The sequence below is a fragment of the Branchiostoma belcheri genome, unplaced genomic scaffold (genome assembly GCF_001625305.1).
Source record: "Branchiostoma belcheri isolate BF01 breed outbred unplaced genomic scaffold, Haploidv18h27 scaffold105, whole genome shotgun sequence".
Classification (NCBI taxonomy): domain Eukaryota; kingdom Metazoa; phylum Chordata; class Leptocardii; order Amphioxiformes; family Branchiostomatidae; genus Branchiostoma; species Branchiostoma belcheri.
Genome location: NW_017802436.1, coordinates 1137216 through 1158700, shown reverse-complemented (window position 1 = coordinate 1158700; position 21485 = coordinate 1137216). Strand labels below are relative to the sequence as shown.

At 43.1% G+C, this 21485-nt stretch overlaps 1 protein-coding gene across 1 annotated transcript; it reads left to right on the top strand.

The window, feature by feature from the left end:
• Nucleotides 1–176: 176 nt before the first annotated feature.
• On the top strand, nucleotides 177–20977 carry LOC109477854. The gene is made up of 26 exons (XM_019779287.1): nucleotides 177–307; nucleotides 3768–3920; nucleotides 4386–4602; nucleotides 5103–5236; nucleotides 5665–5709; nucleotides 6113–6283; nucleotides 6793–6897; nucleotides 7368–7595; nucleotides 8024–8458; nucleotides 8962–9083; nucleotides 9492–9560; nucleotides 10046–10119; nucleotides 10533–10664; nucleotides 11168–11300; nucleotides 11699–11809; nucleotides 12194–12391; nucleotides 12898–12978; nucleotides 13315–13381; nucleotides 14011–14139; nucleotides 14876–14977; nucleotides 15189–15277; nucleotides 15830–15941; nucleotides 16244–16322; nucleotides 16742–16857; nucleotides 17780–17952; nucleotides 20326–20977. Exons 1-26 carry the CDS (start codon nucleotides 253–255, stop codon nucleotides 20413–20415), a joined length of 3420 nt encoding a protein of 1139 aa, XP_019634846.1. The 5' UTR covers nucleotides 177–252; the 3' UTR covers nucleotides 20416–20977.
• Nucleotides 20978–21485: the final 508 nt, after the last annotated feature.

Genomic DNA, 21485 nt, shown 5'->3' with positions numbered 1-21485 from the left:
CTGTGTATTTCTAATATTAGCATAAATTAGCTCTATGTTGACGTTGTCATTCAGTCATTTCTTTAATCATTGTTTTAATGGAACAACCCTCTTACGTCATTCATATTTACCCCCTTTGAATGAATAGCACTGATTGGTGCATTTAAACCGAGTCAACAAACATCACGTGATCAGAGAACAGCTGATGTTGTCCTCGGGGTACATATAGGTCCGTACTTTGGCCTTCTCACAACAGAAGGACGCAGAACCAACATGAAGTGGACATTGGTGTTCTTCGCTGTCTTTTGCGCCCAAGCGTGGGCAAAAGGTAAGATTTTTTTTTCTGTAACAGTTTGGAAGCAGCCATGCTAATACTGGTAAGCAAATAGTGGGTTTGTGTGGCGTAACGACAAAGCATTTGCCTAAGAACCAAGAGGTCCTGAGTTCGAATCCTGCTAAGTCACCGGACAACCTTGTGCATTTGGGAAAGGCACTTCTTTCCTTACTTCGCTCGTGAAAATAGGTATGCCAGGATGATTATCAATTCATGATCGTGGGCATTAAAGGAAAACATACAAAAACTAATCAAATGGATAGGGGATGTGCCGCTTATTCTTAATTTTATGGATGACTGTGGTAAGAATGGGGTGTAGAACCAAGAAGGTTAAATCTTTGAACCTCCATGGTAGAACGTACATGTATATTTAATATTTGAGTCCGGACCTTAGGTCTTAAACTTTAGAGCACAATAGGCAGCCTACCCATGCAGTATACATGGTTATACATCTGTACAGAACCTTCGAGGTAAAACCTTATCCCAACTTCTAGTTAGCCATCGTGATGTAGCACAATTGTCTGGGGGTGTGGCCATATCATGTTCAATTGTACCCGACAGATTGGCATGTAGGAGTGTAGGTGATGCAACTGATTGGATAGCGACACAGAAACTTTTGTACCTTTTACGGAATACATAATCTGAAATAAAATCTGCCGATGGTTTTTTAAGCAGTTTTATCATGTACGACAAAATTTGTGTATCCACCTTTTTGTCAGAATTTTGCATCAAAATTACCAGTTACCATTATTCTTGGTGCCCATACATACACGCATACATAATAATGAGAATATCGGCGCCCACATTGCTTTAATGTAAATGAAACACCAAAACCTTAACGAAGATGATCGAAAAAATAATCGCCACTGCTCATCGGCTTGGATACTCTCCAAGCAGAGGTTTGTTTCTTATGGCTTGTTTTATCGAGGTTTCTTTTTGCACTGGAATTTTTTTTTACCCTTAGGCTACCCAATGGTTAAAAAATTCCAGTGCAACAAGAAACCCCGATAAAAAAGCCGCCAAACACACGCCAAAAGTAACCCAAACCTCTGCTTGGAGAGTACGGCTTGGATACTCACTCATTGGTACCACGTGTGTCACTAAAGACTAAAGTTCGACAAGCCTGTGGTCACAAAGGTCGATTGGCATTTTGTCAAAAACAGGGAGTGACTTGTGATCAGGGTTATCACAAAGGAGACGCTGACAAAACTGTCTCAGACTAACTAAGTAACTTTAACTTTGCTGTCAAAGTTGTGAAAAGAGTTAGTTGTGAAAAGAGTTAGTAGAAGCTTTGGTTGTATCACGTATATCGCCATTGTTGTCTGGGTATTGGCATATTTTGCTGCACAAATAATACATCAGAATATGGAAAGCTTAGCTTTAAAGTTATTTCAAAGGGGAGAATGCCAAAACTGTCTCAGGCTAAAGTAACTTTAACTTTGCTGTCAAAGTTGAGAAAAGAGTTAGTTTGAAGCTTTGGTTGGACTACTTATATCTCCATTGTTGTCTGGTTGTTGGCATTTTGCAAATAATACATCAGAATTTGGAAAGATGAACTTTGAAGTTATTACAAAGGGGACAATGCCAAAGTTGTCTTAGACTAAAGAAATTTAACTTTGTTGTCAAAGTTGTGAAAATTGTTAGTTGGAAGCTTTGATTGTACACATGTATTACGTATATCTCCATTGTTGTCTGGTTTTGATATTGTGTTGTACAAATAATACATCAGAATTTGGAAAGCTCAACTTAAGCTTAATAAATTTGTGGGATATTAAAGCACCAGGAATGTGGGAGGATCATATAGTGAACAATGCCAGCCTTTTTTTGAGGGCCAGTGATAAAATTTCATTGGAGGCATATTGGTCCTAGTGCCAAGAAGCTAGCCTCGGTGAGCTTAGCAACAGTATGGCATCCAGGCAATATTTCCATACCACAAAGTGATAAGAAATACTAGCAGTTTACAGCTGATTCATATTATCATTGACATTAACACCCTATCAACTAAGATAAACAAAGCAAATTACATTTTCGGCGTTGAAACAATGGCCAAAGATTGCGTGAAAGCTTGAATTAACATAAGGTGGCTTTTTATGCAAATCCGATGACCACGAAGTCACAAGTTAAGATAACAACCAGTCCTGTTTGTTTTGGTCGCGTTAAACCACGGCTATCGCGAAATCAAACAGGAAAGTTAACGCTGGACAAAGCAACACTTTTCTTAATCTTCAGTGGGGCTTTGGGATTTTATGTTGGTCTACTGTATTTACCCCACGGACGTAGCCGCGGCGAAATGTTCTCTCAACGGACAAACTCCCTTGCCATGCTTATCTCTCTATTTGGCCGATTTCTACTCTTTCCAGCTGCTTCCCGAAGCCTGGTAGAGGCTACCACGGACGATGGATACAGGCGGCCAGCGTTTGCCCCACCCAATCTGTTTGAAGATTACACTTCTCTGTCATCACGATACATCCGGACAGATAGCCTTCTCAGAATCCTGACTGCGACGTCATAGTTCTAGCGCCATGCCAGGCACAAACGCCATGACATCGGGGGGTTTGCTAAAGGACGAAGTAAACAACATTTAGAATGAGCAGAAGATTTGCACTAGTACATATATGAGACGTTCTAGTAACTTCTAAAAATTTCATAGAAAAATATCAAACTGCAGAATGGTTCCAAGGTAGAACGTCCTTGGTTTACACAGACATGCTGGCTTTTGCTCCGGAAAAGTCCCTTAAAACTTCATGTCAACTCTGCTCATAGATCCTGGGAATCAGAACTAACAACAGGCTGGGACACTTCATCCTGACTTCAGGACAATTGAAATTTATTTTAGGGACATTTCGAGGCCTGCATCTGCTTGGTTATTGCAGTATATGCCCCTCAGTTAACCTTGTTAATTTTATTTGGACTTTAATCTGCCCCGCTCTGGTTAGCCGCAGAAAATCAATCTTTCCCCTCGAGTTGTTTTGTCGTCAAACAAGCCGCTGACAGTTTGTTGTTAGGTTTACACAGGGTTAAATGCGTGACCAAACTGGTTTCACGGGGTGACACCAAACCCGTGTTTTTAACTGTTTGTTTAATTTGCAACTTCATATCCTGGGGCTAAATGTAAATTAGATAATTGCTAAGGTTCTTCTACAGACTGCTTACCGTAGAACTAAACCGTTATGATAAAAAAAAAATTGTTGGTACGCCAAAAATTAGTTTACTTAGTGAACCTTGAACCTCCTCCTTACTTAGTGAAGCGCAACATTATTAAAAATAAGCGCAACTAAAAACTATTGTAGAGGATTAGGGTTCCGGAATTTTTTTAAATCCATATGAAAACTAACACCGCTACCAAATCCGGCATTTTGATGGCCGAAATCTGTAAAGATAAAGTTTTGTACGTTTGTTAGAAATTTACGTTAAAACATGGAAGACATAATGCTTTATATCTTCTTTTCTCCAGAGAAGCACCACGAGTGCCCTGAGCGTTACCCCTCGGAGCTGGCGAAGGGAGGTGCCGAGAAGACCTACAACGAGCTGCCGGGGGGAGAGCCGCTCTTCCAGCTCGTCATGTACGAGGCAGAGGACGGCTTCAAACCGCTGGAGACACACACACGTAAGATGAAAACTACTCTTCTGCATCTGTATAGTCGGTATAACCGCCCTTCGGCGTAATTTACCAGCTTCTGTATCTGTACATAGCCGGTATAACCGTCCTTCGGCGTAGTATACATGTACCAGCTTCGCAGGCACACTGCGCGGCAGGTAATTATATGTGTATCACACCGAATGACTTGTTATAGTCAATTTTTTTCACATTTAGCAGCAGTTCTTTAAAGCTTTTCGGTGATGATCATGCCCCAACTGTGCTTGGAGGCAGCGTGTTCCACTCCATGATAGAGATTTTGAACACCTCAAAACACTAAAGCTTTCAGATGACATCCGCCATATGCATCTTCATTTAGCTGCTAAGGAGCTCACAAATTAATTTTGTAGTCTACTGTTGTTTTCTGTTACAAATAATTCATTAGTCCCTCAATACGTTCATCCACCCATTCATTCATTCATTCCCTCACTCCAGTGGGCCTGCACAGCAACAACAGAGACCGGAAGTTCCAGGGCTTCCACGTCAGCGTGACGTCAGATGACGCCAAGTGCAAGTCGGGAAAGCTGAAGGCTTACCATAAGGGTGTGAAGGAACTGAAGCACTGCAACACTCTGGTCAACAGTAAGAGCGAGCCCGCCGTCAAGGTGCCGCTCAGCTGGAAAGCGCCACCTTGCGGCTGCGTTACCTTCAGGTAAGGGCCCAGTCCACATGATCACATGTCAAGCTAGTAAAGCTTTCTCCAAAGACAAACACATACATTTCAATCTGCTTATGTCATGCCCGGACTCCATATCTACGTAATATATGCAGTGCCTTCAACTGTATCGACTTGTAAAATGTATTTTTCCTGAATAGTGGTCGCCACGTAACACGGCCGTCAGGCCACTTCAAGGTGAATGGTACTACCACCTGAATGGTATTACCACTCACCTGGGTTACGGGTTACCGAGTAAAACTGTAACAGCAACTTTTATCCCTAAGTCAGAAACATCAGGATTGAGACCAGCCCAATTTCTCATAAGTAGTGAGGACTAACTGACCCAACAGAAGCAGGGGTTACGAGGCTGGTCAGCGGGAAAATCCCCTACCCCATTTGAGACCATAAAATTGTTTGTTCCAATTTTAAAGTCCATGTAAAAGTCGAGCCTACTGTCGTATAATTGGGCTACTCTTCTTTATCTTTGTTCCCAGGGCCACGGTGATTGAAGACGACACGAAGTTCTACCTTGACGACGGGCGCCTTGAGGACGGGCCGCTGACCAAGACGGTGTGCGCGCAGGAAGACGGCAACTTCGACGTCAAGAACGAGATGGAAGAAGAGAAAGGTGAGGACTATTGTAACCAGCCTGTTTAGTTAAGTGCCTGAATAGGTAAGGGCAGTTTTGCCCGAAGCACGGTTCTGAATACGTGTGGACTTTTCACAACTGTACCTGAACATGATTCTGGCTAAAGCCTGGCTGTGGACACAACACGAACACTCACTTGACGTCCAGGCCACAATTCGATTCCCACAGTAGTAAACTGAACCTGGTATGAAGTATTTCATCTGTAATTTTGATGTCTATCATGAAAATGCCATAGCAACCAGCACTGTCCACCATATCTGTTTCCAGTACTGACAATTCATAGTTAAAATGCTATATAAAAGTCTATGATGCCTATATGGATACGAACTAACCGGTGAAGCCAATTTGATCTGCATCCAACATGTTCTGTAATTAAGAATGGTAAAAACTTCTGTCTGTTTTCACAGAGGACATGGATATGGTGCCACTGGAGAAATACCAGCCAAAGAAAGGTAATTAATTTTCTTGTTATCAAATACCAATAGTATCTGCAACAACAAAATATTAAGAAATTCAAGGTAGAAAAGTAACGATGTCAAAGAATATGACAGATGGCTATGATATAGATAGACCAAAACTATTCAGATGAATACACTGAGTTTAATAATCCTAAGCATGGAGAATGTAGACAAATATGCTTGGAACAAACCAATTTGTGGTCTTTAATGGGGGCAAAAAAATAACAGAAAAGCGACCAAGAGTTTGGGATCACACATTTTCTAATTCTTGTGTTAAGGCATTCATGATGCTACTTCTTGTGTTATCGTTGTCTTGATGCTATTTCTATATACACGAATGTGAGACATGCCTTGGTAAAATAGATAAAACTTAAACTTCTCTTTCTGTCCATAAAAGACGTGATGACCGTGGTAAAGGAGGTAGCAGAAGACTCAGACTTCAAACCGAAGCCGGAATACGACGAGAAGAAGCCAGAAGAGAAGTGGGAGGAAGAAGTGCCGGAGTCTGCTGAGTCTGAAGAAGATATTGACGAAGAAGAAGAAGAGGAAGATATTGACGACATTGACGGTAAGCTCCTCTCATTTTTCCTTTGGTATACATGCTTACGTCAATGGGAAAAATTCAAGGGACCGGCAAAAACTGGCCGAGTGACCACTATACTAAAGGTGACCGCTAGTACAGGTTTGACTGTACTTGATTTAGAAAATTCGGTGCATTTTGAAGAATCCGAACTAATAAGCTTTATGTTAACCTCCTTAATGTTCTCACTTATTTAACATGCCTTCCAATTTCTTAATGAATAGTATAATTTAACTTCTATGGTCTTAGGAAAGACTGTAGTGTAGGATGAATTGTTTTGCACATCCCTTTAACTGTGGAATGTCTCCTTTCGAATAAGCTGTTGCATTGCTTGGTAGTTTTCGGAGGCGGAAAGCTTTAGTCTTAAGTGGACCAACTCCACTGGCATGTTGTCTCTCTATTTGACAACTTTCTACTCTTTCCTGCCGCCTCCCGACGCCTGGTAGAGGCTAGCATTGCATGATGACAAGCCTTTTTTTGTCGTTTCTGTTCTCCAGGTGATGAGTTTGACAAGCTGTGCAAGGCATCCGAGGGAATGCTGGGACGTCGTCGCAGGCGCATGCGCTTCTGGGCCATGATCGGGCTGTGCTGCCGCTACGAAGGTGAAACTTGACGTTCTGTGGATCTATCTATGTGTTTGTGTGTGTATACTTTTCTCAGTGATGTATGACAGACAGTTGTGGCGAACTAACTTTGTATGCTCCACCTCCACGGAGGATGAATGATGATGATGATGATGATGATGATGTGTGTGTATTTGTGTGTGGGTGTCCATGCATATGGTCCATGTCCATGTGGGGGTGTGTAGGATGTGTATCCATCCATGTGTGTGTGTGTGTGTGTGTGTGTGTGTGTGTGTGACCATGTGTGTATGTGTGAGCGTGTGTGTATGTGTGAGCGTGTGTGTATCCATGTGTGTGAGTGTGTGCGCGTGCGTGAGTGTGTTAAACATTTCTGACGTTTCCCAACAGAAAGCAACAAGCCTGGCTGTCAAAAACTACCCAATATAATCTTGTAGCCTAACAGCTGCTTGGAGATCATATCCTTAATTTTTTCATGTCTTGCTCAACAGGGGATGAGAGGAGCGAATGTGTGCGCAAGGCACGGGCTCACATCCAGTCCCACAAGGAGGCCCGCCAGGAGCGCCGGCGGCCTGACAACCGGTCCCGCCCGCCCGTCCGCAGGCCCCGCCCCGGTGCGAAGCCCGATGGAGAGGCGGAGGAGGAAAAGAATAGGCCCAGGATGGTCCGCCCAGGGTCTAAGCGCGGCTCCATGTACGAGGATCAGATCCCCCTGAGTGGTATGTACATGTATGGGAACACTTTCTGCTAAGCAATCACTCTGAGAAAGAGAGAGAGGAAGATTGAGAGGATAAGAGACAATGAAAGAAAATACCCCACTGCGGTGAATATGAACAGACTTACACTTTCTGCTGCATGTAATCACCCAGAGAGGGGGGAGGGAGAGAGAGGAGAGAGAGCGAGAAAATACCCCTGAGCGGTGAGTATGAGCACACTTTCCGCTGAATGCAATCACTCCGAGGGAGAGAGATTGAGTGAATGAAAGGATGTGGGAATGGGAGAGAATGATTCCTGCCGTTCTTATTTGAAATAGTCGGTACACTACTTGCAAAAGGAAGCTAGTGCATGTGTAAGTCCTTGTCTATCACGGTGATTCCTTACACCCATCAAACAAGAACTTGCAGTGATTTTTTATCGACTCTTCCAGTCGAGGCTTTCCGTGACATCAGGAAGAACCCCTTCAGCTGCCCCCGGTCTCCCACCTTCATCGCCCCCAGACAGACCGACACCGACGGCATCAGCGCCCTCTGCCGACACATGGAGGAAGTTCAGCGTCCGGCTGGACAGAGACCCCGTCCGGGCATGCGCAGACCCCGCCCTGGCATGAAGGAAGAAGATCGCCAGGGTCCTCGCCCGGGCATGCGCAGACCTAGCCCTGGCAACCATCCACGCCCGGGCATGCGCAGACCGCGCCCAGGCATGAGGGAGGAAGTTGGTGGCGGCCCCCGTCCCGGAATGCGTAGACCTGGCCCTGGCAACCACCCCCGCCCGCATGGCCGCCCCCAGCCACCCATGCACATGAAGCCGGACATGGACATGAAGGAACGTGGATTCTGGTATGCCGAGGGAGTCAAGCAGCTGGGTAAGTTCACATCGTAGTATCTGAGTCGCCGGTGTACGTTAGACATCCAGACTTCTATCAGATTTAGAAGTGTTATCACATTATGGACACACAGGCTTTTTACTTATTCCTTTCATAAGAAATCGTCGACTCTGCTAGCATTAGCTGATGAATACTGGCTGGGTATATCTCTTGTGTTTTCAACACATGAACTCAAGTTGGCCCTGGTGGTCCATGACTTTGTAGTAAAACAGGCATTCTATAATTGCCTCTATTTCTGAGAAAGTGACATTGCCAGTTCCCATTACATTACCCTTTGAGTCATCTAGTTACAATAGATGTATGGGTAGCCCTTATTCTGTGATTTCTAATAGAGCTCTGCGGCACAGTAAATATACAGTAAACTTTCAGACTTGTAAAGGACGTGTAAATTGATATGAAATTGTAAAGCAAACATTTATGAATGAGTGATCGTTCATTGGTTTCGTTCATTGACTCGTTCATTCATGCATGCCTTCCCTTAGCCCACAAGGTGCGAGAGGGAATGCCCATGCGACGCACACAGCGTAGTGCAGAGGAGCCCAAACCCGCACTGTTGGGTCACAAGCACGAACAACACATGTTTGACAAGGAATCTGAGGAAATGGTCATTACCTATTTTTTATTCTACTGTATAAAGAGTATTCTACTCATTTATTTTCGCGGGGACTTCAATCCGTGATAGAATGAACACATTCCACACACAAACAAACCTGTCCTTGGTGCTGAACACCTTCCACAGTTAGCTGGCCAATTTGCAATGCTTATGGTAGCCAAACTAATCTCTCTAATATCCTAAGAAAATAAAAACGGTTACTGTTACTTACTGCAGAAATTGAATTTTTTTTGAAAATGGTAAATGAGGGTGACAGGTATTTCTTTTTACACAACTGGTAAATTCCCACCTTGCTGACGTTTCGGTGTCTGTCAGACACCTTCTTCAGAGCTTTTATATTCATTTACCCATCCATTTACCTATTCATTTACCCCGTTTGTTCACCAATTCCTTCCCTAGAACCACCCCGAACCAGCGAAGTACGGACATCAACATGAGAAGCACATGTTCGACGAGGAGTATCAAGAGGTAAGTTACAATACCAAAGTCAATGCTCATATCAATTAGATTTTTACGCTAAAAAGAAACAGTTACTCAAGCAACTGGATATGATTTTGGAAACGGTCAGACGTTTCCGGTAGCATCCACTACCTTTCGTATCAAGTTGCTTGAGTAACTGTTATTTGGCGTTTCTTATTACCTGGATGTCTAACCTTCATCCACGAAATAAATTCTTATGTATAGTTCTGCTTATGTATAGTTTTTTTTAATATTTTCTTAGCTATGATAATATATGTTTATATCACTTTTTAAGTTCAAAGTTGGAATATCTTAGTTCCAATACGATCGGATTGATCTCACTCATAACAATCCCGTGTTGGAACAAAAGCTCTTACTTTAAACATGTAACTATCAGAACAATCACAACATTCATCACAGAATTACTTCATACGGTTTCGGAGTCAGTCGTTCGGAATGCTATAAAGTCTTACCTTTCAATTGTGTACACTCAGGTTCTCAAGACCCGCAAGGAGGACATCTCCAGCTGCTGTTCTGTGGAAGGCGAAGAGCAGGGAGACTGCTTCAGGTATCATCATCTAAACTATCTTATATCACTGGCATTGACTATCCACCCCGATGATAAGGTGTTCCCTTTTTTTTTGCAAACACGTTTGAAAATTATCAAACGCCATTGTAGCATGACAGCGTGGCATCTATGTACTAGGCAGAATTGCTTCTTTCTCTTCCTGCACTGGACTCATATACTTGTTATTGTTTGCCAAGATCATCAATTTGTTCTAGCCTCCACCGGACTTACAATCCGGGTTCAAAAACAGAAAAATCTAGCCAAAAAAGAGAGAAGATACAGGAGATTTTTCATTTACACCTGCGAAGGAGGGGTGTAATTTACTCTCCTGGTCAATTTATGCCAAATTCTACCATCCGGATGAACGACTGATGGAGGCTAATTTTGCACATCATAACAATCTTCTCCACCAGGTCTCTGCAGAAGACGAACATGGAGAGCCTGTGCGCCCGGCAGGATCTGACTACGCACGGCAAGTTCGGACTCACCCACCCCTGCTGCCGAGAGCAGGAGGGGCGCCGCGCTGAGTGTTTCGATCAGGAAAGGTCCGGCGTTTTTCCGTTGTTCTTAACGACAGAGCATTAAACAAATCCACGGGAAGGCCACAGTGTCAACCCTCCTCACTCAAGTGCAGGAACTGACATGGTCATCATATTTGTAAAATCTGAACCTGTATATTTGTACATGAATCTGTATCTGTGCATGAATATGTATCTGTACATGAATCTGTATCTAATTGCAAATAAAGATCTCGAGTGATTGTCATAGACCTAACAGTGTTTTTGTAATGATGTGTGTAAACATTTAATGATAACGTCCTTACCTTAGTCCTTGGATCCTTGCTTGAGCTCCTGCAAAGATAAAGTACATCTATGTTATTGTTACTATTACTGTAGAGAAGTTCAGGAAGACATGCAAAAACAAATTTACCATGACCAGTTAATTAAAAAACAACAGGTCGAACCAAACACCTCACTGTATAAAGTTAAAACTGTATATCTTCTTTGACCTGATGTGATTGTTTCAATGTACTGTTTTGTATTGACAGGTATTGGTACGATGAGGATGTGCATGAGGTGGACTTTACACCCGACCTTGAGAAGTTCTATGACACCCTGCAGCAGCTTATTGACCTGAAAAACCCCTGGAGAACCCGCGCCATCGCCATCTCACCGGAAAGGGTACATGTTACACTACGGTCTAAGTTATTGTTATCATTATTGTTGTTTTTGTTTTGAATTTATCTGCCGTCACCATTTACTTCATCACATTTTCGTCATCATTTTATATTCAAAGCGTTTTCAAAAGCCCCAGAACAAGCTATGTGGGGCGTCCTTTTGTTATGGGATACTACCTGTCAAAAGCTAGCCTACGAAACAAGCGAACGTTTTCCATCAGGGACATCACATTTTTGCCTGATACATGTGCCTTACAGCAGCCCAAGACAGGAAAACCTGGCTACATCTCTGCTGCAAAGTCTGCCTTGTCCCCCCGACGAGCAGTATCGGTCATGGGACCAGGTAGGTAGGTAGTTACATGTGTCAGTATGCTGTGTAACTTACAGTTATCACCCCTGTAGGTTGGCCGCTACTGTGACATGGCGAAGAAGTGGCAGGCTCCCACCCAGGAGGACGTGCCCAGCCAGTTCGGCGTCTTCTACAACTGGTACGAGAGGGTCCAGCAGAAAATGGTACGTTGCCTTCAACGTCGTTTCGTCACTTTCTTTAAGTCGGAAGGGCGGTTTTGACTCCCTCTCTTTTATCCACCCTATTTATTCCAGGATGAACACAAGGCGGCAATTACAATAATTTCAAGTACCAGAGTTGGAAACCACGAATAAAGGGTTTCAAAAACATTAACTTTAGTCTTTGAAAAATGATGGAGTGGGACTCACCATAATTGATGCCTTCCGCCTGAACCTATTACCAGTAACAGTAATCCATCTCACCATGTATCCCTCATGCCTGCCTTGGCCATGTAGGACCCATGTGTTTAATTAACATTAAACTCCTGAAATCTTGTTGAACTTATTATTCCACTCTATAAGTGAAGAATATCTTTTCTGCCACAACAGAAACTTGTCGAGTGCTGCCAGATCGAGGACGGCGAGAAGTTGAGGAGCTGCATCGACGAGCAGAGCCGCCAGCGGGTGGATCGGTACTGCAGCACGGACCCGCAGTTCGGGAACCAGCCGGCCCACCCCTGCTGTCAGCTGGACGGCAGCGACAAGTACCAGTGCTTCGCACAGGAGAAGGTGGACTTCGACAAGGAGGTGATTAGCTTATAAGATATGATAGTACAATTTTTAGAGCGTTGCGGAGCGAAAATCCGGATGGTGCCAAAGCTATGTTGACCAAGGATATTGTGGTACATGGTAAAGCCTGCCGAGCTAGTATCGGCCGTACCACGATAGGCGCAGCCCTTTGAGAACTTCTGAGATGGACTGAGTGAAAGAAGCTGTAGACAGTCTACCTAGATGCAAAAAACCCAAGATAGAAGTACAGCCAGTGGACTGCTACCCCGCTTTACTTCGACAAATGTGGTTCAAGGGCCACCAAAAGGGGATGGTCATCAAACCGAAGGGCATGGGGAGGATTTCTATCTATAAGTACACTTGTACTAAACTACTAAGATCCGAGATTACCAAAATTTCTTTGAAATATTGTCCTTTACTCTGAATTTAGATCTATATATTTGCAGCCTAAAGTAAAGGAAACTTAGCTAGTGACGTCAGTAGCAATGTAAAAGCTAAAGTTTTCTGGTGTTTGTTTGAATCAGCTCCACTCTAAGGACTTCACCCCGGTACTTTCTGACTACATGGAGGAGTATTGGAACTGGCTGGAGCAAAGGATGGAGGAGGTAAGCAAATTATTGCCTATGAAGGTACCAGAAATGTGCCTATCTAGTTTTATGCCTAAATGTAATTAGGGTTAGGATCAGGCGAGTATTTAGATAGTCTTCACGTATCCATGCAAGAACATAGATTTGCCCCAGGCATGGTTCTGGGTACGCGTCCACGGAATGCCAATTTTTGATAACGCACAGTTCTGAATACAAAAGACTTGTATGAGAGACTGTGGCATCAAGAAGACGTACGTCCAACTCCCGGCCAAAATTCCCCCTTTCCAGTCCATCACTAGACATCATATTCATAAAGTGTAAGAAGGCTTCATAGATTTGGTTGTTTCCTTCCAGGGTTTCGACAAAGATCCACTCCTTCCGGCGCCACTGAGCAAGGCTAAAATCCCGGACATGACTTCAGGTTTGTTAAGTATTACTAGTTTTGTATTAGTGTTAAACCTACCTAGTACCTGCATAAGTGCTCAGGCTAGGATATGGCCCCTTGCTCCTCTCCTGTTTTTCCAGCCAGCTCTGTCCAAGGCGTAATAGTCTCAGCTTCCCTTAGGGTAAGCCCTGTGTCTTCTTGAATCTGGTCTTTCCACCTTTTGGGTGGTCTTTCCTGGGGTCTGCCTTTTTTTAAACTCCTGGTGGTATACCTTATAAACAAAGGTGGTTGGTGGTCTTCTCATCACAGGTTCAAATTTGTATTAATTCATCTTGTCATTCTTAAGGAGCAAATATGGTTTAACCCCTTACATCCCTTTACATAATGAATCTTTATTTACATGTTCATGCCAATGGGGCTAATTGCATACATCAGAGTGTAATGTTACATGTACATCATACTAAGTAACATGGAATACAAGGATAAAAGAATAGCGTAAAAGTCTTAACAACTACTAAGAGAACGCCTTTCATCTAATCTAGGCCTTGAAGATTTCCTCTCCTTTTAAAGCAACTGGAGATAAATTCACATAGTTTTTCTATTGTGTGGTCGTTACTGGAAGACATGAGATGACTGAAAACGTCTGTCTTTGTTCTACCTTCCAGAAGAAGAAGAGATGGAGGAAGAAATTGAGGAGATTGAGTTTTCCGACTCGGAAATGGAAGACATGAGCGAGCTGGATGACGAGGCCATTGAAGAACCCGAAGAGGAAAACGAGTCTGCTACAGATGCTCGTGAGTGGCTCTTTTTAGAAAAATCCTATAAGGAATAAGTCAGATACAAGCCAGCCCAAAAAAAGAAAGAACAAGAAACAGCCATGATTTTAAATATCAGAATTATTAATTAAACAAAGAATTGAAGTTGTCAAAAACCCTTTTTTTCTAAGAACTATGCCATTGACAATCCATAAAAATAGTAAGAAAAAAATTACAATGAAGCTATACCAAAGGGAAAACCTTAACGTCACAAAATCTGAACGAGAAAGTGTCTCATGGGACTTGCACCGCGAAAGTTGCCCTTCTGTACCCGACCCCTATGCTGTGAAAAAATCCTGGTGAGAACCCTGTGTTTCTTCATGTCCGTCCTCTGATGCCCCGGCTTGTGCGTAAAGTGGACTGCTGCAAGGCCGGAAAGGACGCCGCCAACGCGCCGAGAACCTGCTGTAACAAGGCGCTGTCAATTAATATGTGTGAATAAATAAAAACACCCGAGTCAAGAGACTCTTTTTACACAACCAAGTGTTTTATTCAGCCGACGTTTCGGGATCGAGACCGTCTGTCACCTTTCTCATGGCAATGCTGACTGATTTACATTGCACTGCAGCACAGGTGTCGCCCTGAGGAAGGTGACAGACAACCACCGAAACATCGGCTGAATAAAAGACTTTGTTGTGTAAAAGGAGTCTCTTCACTCAGTGCCTTACCAACCTGATGAAACTATTCACGGAATAAAAACTCCTATTCCCTCCAGTCCGCCCGCTGATGCCCCGCCTGGTGCGGAAGGTAGACTGCTGCAAGGCGGGGAAAGACGCTGCCAACGCGCCGAGAACCTGCCGTAACAAGGCGCTGTCGTCACATATGCAACTGTGCTTATTGCCTAATACTACATAAATATATGTCAATAAAAAAAAAACACTTTTGTTTCATCCAGTGCGCCCGCTGATGCCCCGTCTGGTGCGGAAGGTGGACTGCTGCAAGGCGGGAAAAGACGCCGCCAACGCGCCGCGGACCTGCCGTAACAAGGCGCTGTGCTTCTTGCCTTATACTACATAAATGTATGTCGCACATCGGCTCCCTGCCGCTCCGGACCAGCAGGGGCAAGAACATCTGCCAGAGGATGTTCTGGAAATGCTGCCAGCGAGCTAAGAGAACCGTGAGTCTTATTTTTCAATCTTAACACTATAGTTGAGAAGAAAGTAGATAGGAAGAACGTCTGTACGTTCAAGTAGGTATCCGCACAAGAAAACATCTGCCAAAGGGTGTTTTGGAAGTGCTGCCAGCGCGCCAAGAGAACCGTGAGTCTTATTTTCCAATCTTAACACTATGTGAGTCTTGCTTTTTCGGGACATGACCTCTGTTTGAAAGTTTCTAAGCAAGTAAAGGAATCGCACAAGACGAAAAAGCCATCGCATTACTTACTTACTTACTTATTCTCTTCATCATTTGCGAGACATTGCATTACAAACATTAAAAAATACTATGAAGTAAAAACCATTCTCTCTAGATCTGGCAAAGGAGTAGGAAGGTGACCCGGAAAAATACATTTGAACAGGCTACAGCACTTGGGCCAAGCGTAGCCAAGTACAAGCGTAGAACACATGTTCATATTTTTAACCTTGTCTATGGGACTGGAAGCTTTGAAAAGCAGTATGGATAAGGTAGTGGGCCCTGATAACTCTTATTGCCTTGTTTCGTTCCGTAACAGGACATGGTCGCCCCGCAGCCGCCCCGTGTGCCCACCAGCGAGGAGTCAGAGGAGCTCTACAGCAAGCTGCCTTACGTGGAAGAGGAAAAGGCTAAAGACTCTCTGCCTGAGAGTAAGCATAGCACTGTGGCTACTTACGTTAATTGGCGATGAAGCAAACAATAACAGAGTTGTATTCTATGCTAGAATGTACAAAATGGAGCCAGAATGGCCCTCACCGTAGATGACAGCGATGCTTCATTCCAAAGTAGTTAATATGAAAGAAAATGTCAGTAAGAAAGATTTTTCAGCAACATCCTAGCCCGGAAATTGTCGTATTTTTTAAATATTCTTAACCGCCATTAGGCATTTACTACGCTATACTTGAGTGCTAAGTCCTGCATTTTACATGCATGTTTCTTTTACCATACCCAGAGAACATCCCTGTGGAAAAGACTTCCTCTGAAGAAGACATGGAGGACTTCGAGGAGATGGATAACAACGAGTTGGAGATGTAAGACAAATTTACATCCGTTACAAAATGGCTTCAGAAAGTAATGCCTTTGCCCTTTAGAGCTTGAGTGGGTCCGTATATTAAAGAAGTGCCACCGGCCTGTATGTGGTGGTCTTACCAAAATGAAGGATAGGCATGGTTCTGAGATAAGGTTATATACTTTACTGTAAGTTAGATATATCAATTGTAGGTATTACACCAACATAGAGTTTGTCTCCGATAGTCAGTAGATAGTTTATTTTTCCTTCCGTTTTGACTGTTTTTCACTACCACATGCTCGACAAATGATAGTAGCACTCTAGAACATACGTACGTTTTTACTATATAGTAAGTTAAAAGTATCAAAGGTTATTACACGAGAGACATTGTCTCGGTTATCCTCATAAATCTATAGTTCTTCTGTTTTAACCCCGCCACAGGCTTGAGAATGAACTGACCGACATGGACATCGACAGCGTGGTCGAAGAAGAGGAGGAAGATGAGGGCAGTTATGAGGAGGAGGAGGGGAGATTCTCTCCTCGTGCTCCCGGAAAACGTAAATATATCTTATATACTGTACAAGAACAAATTACATTTTTAAACCCAAAACGTTCTCCTACCATTTAATCAACTAAAGCTGTGGAAAATTAGGAATATATAAAAAAGAACTAACCTGCTCTGTCGAATCATTTCGGCGATCAAAACATCCTTGTCATAGCCATGCACGCGTGTATCCTGGCCTGCAAAAAGTTCAGCTGTTTTGTTACGAAAAACTAACCTGTGTTCTTGTGTTGCTTGAACTTTTTTTTCTCGGACTAGGCCGTGGCAAGCCGGGGCGCGCCTTCGTGCGGAGGTGCGGCCTCGTGGCGCAGCCGCGGGTCCTGCGAGTCCAGGGACGTTTGAACTTTACAAATATTACATTCATCTTTTTTTTATCCTCGGACTAGGCCGTGGTAAACCAGGGCGCCAGTTCGTGCGGAGGTTCTGCCGTGTGGGAAAGCGGTTCGGCCGGTCCAGCCGCGGGTCCTGCGAGTCCAGGGACGTTTGAACTTTACAAATATTACGCTCATCTTTTTTCTTCTCGGACTAGGCCGTGGGAAGCCGGGGCGCCAGTTCGTGCGGAGGTGTTGCCGTGTAAGAAAGCGGTTCGGCCGGTCCAGCTAGGGAAAATTAAGGAGATGATTATGTAAAACAAACCTGTGTTCTTGTGTTGGAACAAAGCTTGAGATTTTTTTCCTGTCCTAGGCCGTGACAAGCAAATTGAGGAGATAGGTAAAACTAACCTGTGTTCTTGTGTTTTTTCTCGGACTAGGCCGTGGGAAGCCTGGGCGCCAGTTCGTGCGGAGGTGCTGCCGTGTGGGAAAGCGGTTCGGCCGGTCCAGCCGCGGGTCCTGCGAGTCTAGGGCGGCCTCCTTCCTGTTACCTTTATAGTTTACTTATTTATTTTCCTTTTTTTTTCTATTATTTTCCTGTCCTAGGCCGTGGGAAGCCAGGGCGCGCGTTCGTGAGGAGGTGCTGCCGTGTGGGAAAGCGGTTCGGCCGGTCCAGCCGCGGGTCCTGCGAGTCCAGGGCCGCCTCTTTCGTGCGCAGGATGCGCCGGCCGGCCATCCGCCGCGTCTGCAGCAGGGTGCTCAACAGGTGCTGCGAGAAGGTGGGGATGTTTTCTTTCTTCTCTATTTCAGATAAAAAAGCGTCCATAGCAAAACACTACATCTTAAAATAATACTAATAAAAATCAAATGATAATTCAACTTTTCTGTGCCCAGAAACATCTGTTTTGCACTGGTGTGATAAAATGAATAAATAAATCTTACGTAAAGAAACAAAAACGTTAATATTAACAATGTTGCTTGCTGACACGGAAAGGCTCAATTTAGATAATATTGAATGGCGATATGCCAACGGGTGGTCTGTTTTGAGTAAAATAGCCATTGAAAAGGCTGCATTATTAATATACAAACACACAAACAATTGAGTATTTCACATTCTATAGCCATGACTATCTGTAAACCACGGTACAAATTGTATTTGAGACCAATTCAACGAGAATATAGAACTTACCTTAGACTTGGTTCCTGTTGTGTCGAAGTTGGCACATCGGCCAGCAAGGCATCAATGAAACGCACGTACAAAATACCGTCACCAACGCGTACTGCCATTACGCCATATCGGGCCACAAATTTTCCCGCTCGCGCGAATCTGCAATCATCATTGAGAGGCTGGCGCTAAAAAAGTCGTTGTCGAAACCATTAAACCTGTGACAGTAAGCGTCTTAAATATTTATGTTCTGATGTCAGTACGTAGTGCAATGTTTTTTTTCTCCGAAAAGACAAAATGGCACAGTTCTAAATTGGCACAAGGCAGCATACCCAACCAGAACAGTGATATAACATATACAGAATCAACCAGGCTTACTTACTTTCCAGTACTTACCTTCAGTAAGAACTTGTTCCCACCACCCAAACACGTATCCGGTTGCAGATCTTCCCGCGCCCTCTCGCCATCGACAAACTGGCGCTTAAATCATAAATGGCCATACACATTAAATAAGTGACAGTAATTACCTATAATATTAACGTCCTGATATGACTAGCATTAATTATTCCTCTCCGAAAAGACAGAGTGGCAAAGACTTCAGTTCTAGATCTGTACAAGGCAATATACCCAAACATAACTGTACAGTGATATAACATACTGAATCAACGTTAACAAGACTTGGAACTCACGTACTTACCTTCCGTAAGGATGATGTCACACCACCCCACCCAAAGTATCGGGTTACAGGTTTTCCCGCCGGCGGGAATATGTCGTCATCATTAACAAGCTGACCCTGTAAACAATCATGAATGGTTATAAACATTAAATCAGTGACAGTAACTAGCTATAATATTTACGTCCCGACATGACTAGTTTTAATTTTTCTTTGAATAAAAAAGAAATAACACAGTCTTTAGTTGTAACCCATTGCGACACAATAGAACCAATCAGCACACAGCAATGGAATGATTGACAGATGGTTTCCCGCCGTAAGAATGAAGTCTTACCTCTCTACCCACGGTATCAGGTTACAGGTCTTCCCGCCAGCGAGAGTCTACGCTTATCATCATTTATGGCACTACGTAGTCAGAGCGTTAAACCATTATAAATGACCGTAAATACTGAACCTTTGAGAGTAAATGTCTATGATATTTACGTTCTAATATCAATACGGAGTTTAATGTTGATTTTCACTCTTCGAAAACACAAAACAATACAGACTTTAGTTCTAAATCCGTACGAGGCAATAGAACCAATCGGCACACTGCAATTGCAAGATTGACAGATGGTTTCCCGCCGTAAGAATGAAGTCTTACCTCTCTTCCCGCTAGCAAAATATGCCGTCATCATTAGGAAGTCAGAGCGTTAAACTATTGGTAATGGCCGACCGTAAATACGAAACCTTTGAGAGCAAATGTCTATTATATTTACGTTCTGGTATGAGTACGGAGTCTAATATTCGTTTTTCTGCTCTGAAAACAGAAAAAGGCCACAGACTTCAGTTCAAAATGAGTGCAAAGAAAAGAAACCAATCAGAACGCTGGTTGAGGATGATTGGCAGGCCATTTCCCGCCTTACGAATAACGATGTAAACAACTTTGCCCGCGAACGAGAGAACCAATCAGAACGCTAGTTTGGGATGATTGGCAGGTCATATCCCGCCTTACGAATGACGATGTAAACAACTTTGCCCGCGAATGAGAGAACCAATCAGAACGCTAGTTTGGGATGATTGACAGATCTTTTCCCGCCTTACGAATGACGATGTGAACAACTTTGCCCGCGAATGAGAGGACCAATCAGCATAGTTTCTACGGATGATTGACACATAGCTGCTTGTTTGTTTCTTTGTGGAGAGCGGCAGGAGAGAGAAAGATAGAACATGCAGGAAAAAGGTAAATTTTCACAGCACATTCAACGCATGGATGAGTAGCTTTCGTACGATCTAAAGCTAGAACGACTTACATTTTCTCTGTGTTTTTTTCAGGTGCCTAGGCCTACAAAAGCTCCGGAGACCACCACCGTGACTGTGGAACCTACCGTCACCACCCCTGCTCCAACCACCAAACAGCCCTAGACCAAGCCAGCAATGCTTAGTACGATCCATTTACCATCACCATGTAACTGATTCATGTAATTGTTTGTCAATTGATACCTAGATTATTGTAACTATGGCCGTTTCCAAAATCATATCCAGTTGCTTGAGTATGTTTTTTGGTGTATCTTATTACCTGGATGTCTAACCGTCACCGACGTATTGTAGCTATACTGTTCCAACCGCCACTTTTGCAACTGTAGCAATTTATACGTACAGCATTCAGTCCAATATCACATACACATACAGCTTCTCTTCTGATGGGACTTATTTTCGATCAATCCAACATACTGCAGACCTTCAATTGTTATCAACTACTGTAACATTTTAGCAGTTCAAACCGTCCTATAATTTCTCTGCGTCCGCACACGTAGACGTGTCCGAAGGTTGTACACATTTTGACATGTGCAGTTCGACAGTCAGGTTTCTACTGTTTGTTATAAAATTTGTTTAGAATGTCCTTCATGTTCAATTTTTGTGCAATGATTCTGTGACGTAAGTTCCATTAAGAGCGTGATTCTAATAAACTTGATGATTTAAGTTCCACTGGTTGCTTTTTCTAAATAGATATCTTGTATAATTATTCTAATTGTCACAGAAACGTTGGTTTATTAGGTAAAATTTTGAAATCTAGCTACACTTGAGAATAAAGATACAAAATTGCATTCCAAACAACATTTAATGTCATGGTGAATCGTGGGGAACATTTCAACAAAAACAGATATATTTGCATTACACCAGTATAGATATTAACATTTGGGGCTAAACAGGTAAGTTGAAAAATGATTTCATATCTACATTATTGACAGTACAATGGTTAAAGGACGAGACATTTTGAATGAGAAAAATCACCACTTTCTGGTGTATAATTTTCTCATCGGTAAGAGTGGAAAACATCAGGATTTGCAGCATGACGAAAGCAAAGAGAACGATGACGATTAACAGATATTTCATTCCAAATTTCTTTATCTGCTTTAAACATACATTGTACTTGAAAGTTGTGATTTCATCCTACAACAAAGAAAAGGCTAGAGTATCATAAATGGTCCGAA

Excerpts from the sequence above, each read along its gene's own strand:
- LOC109477854 (XM_019779287.1), top strand. The coding sequence starts at position 253 with ATGAAGTGGACATTGGTGTTCTTCGCTGTCTTTTGCGCCCAAGCGTGG. Across the intron at positions 3,921-4,385 it reads ACCGCTGGAGACACACACAC|TGGGCCTGCACAGCAACAAC; the intron begins GTAAGATGAAAA and ends CCCTCACTCCAG. Across the intron at positions 12,979-13,314 it reads TGGAGCAAAGGATGGAGGAG|GGTTTCGACAAAGATCCACT; the intron begins GTAAGCAAATTA and ends GTTTCCTTCCAG.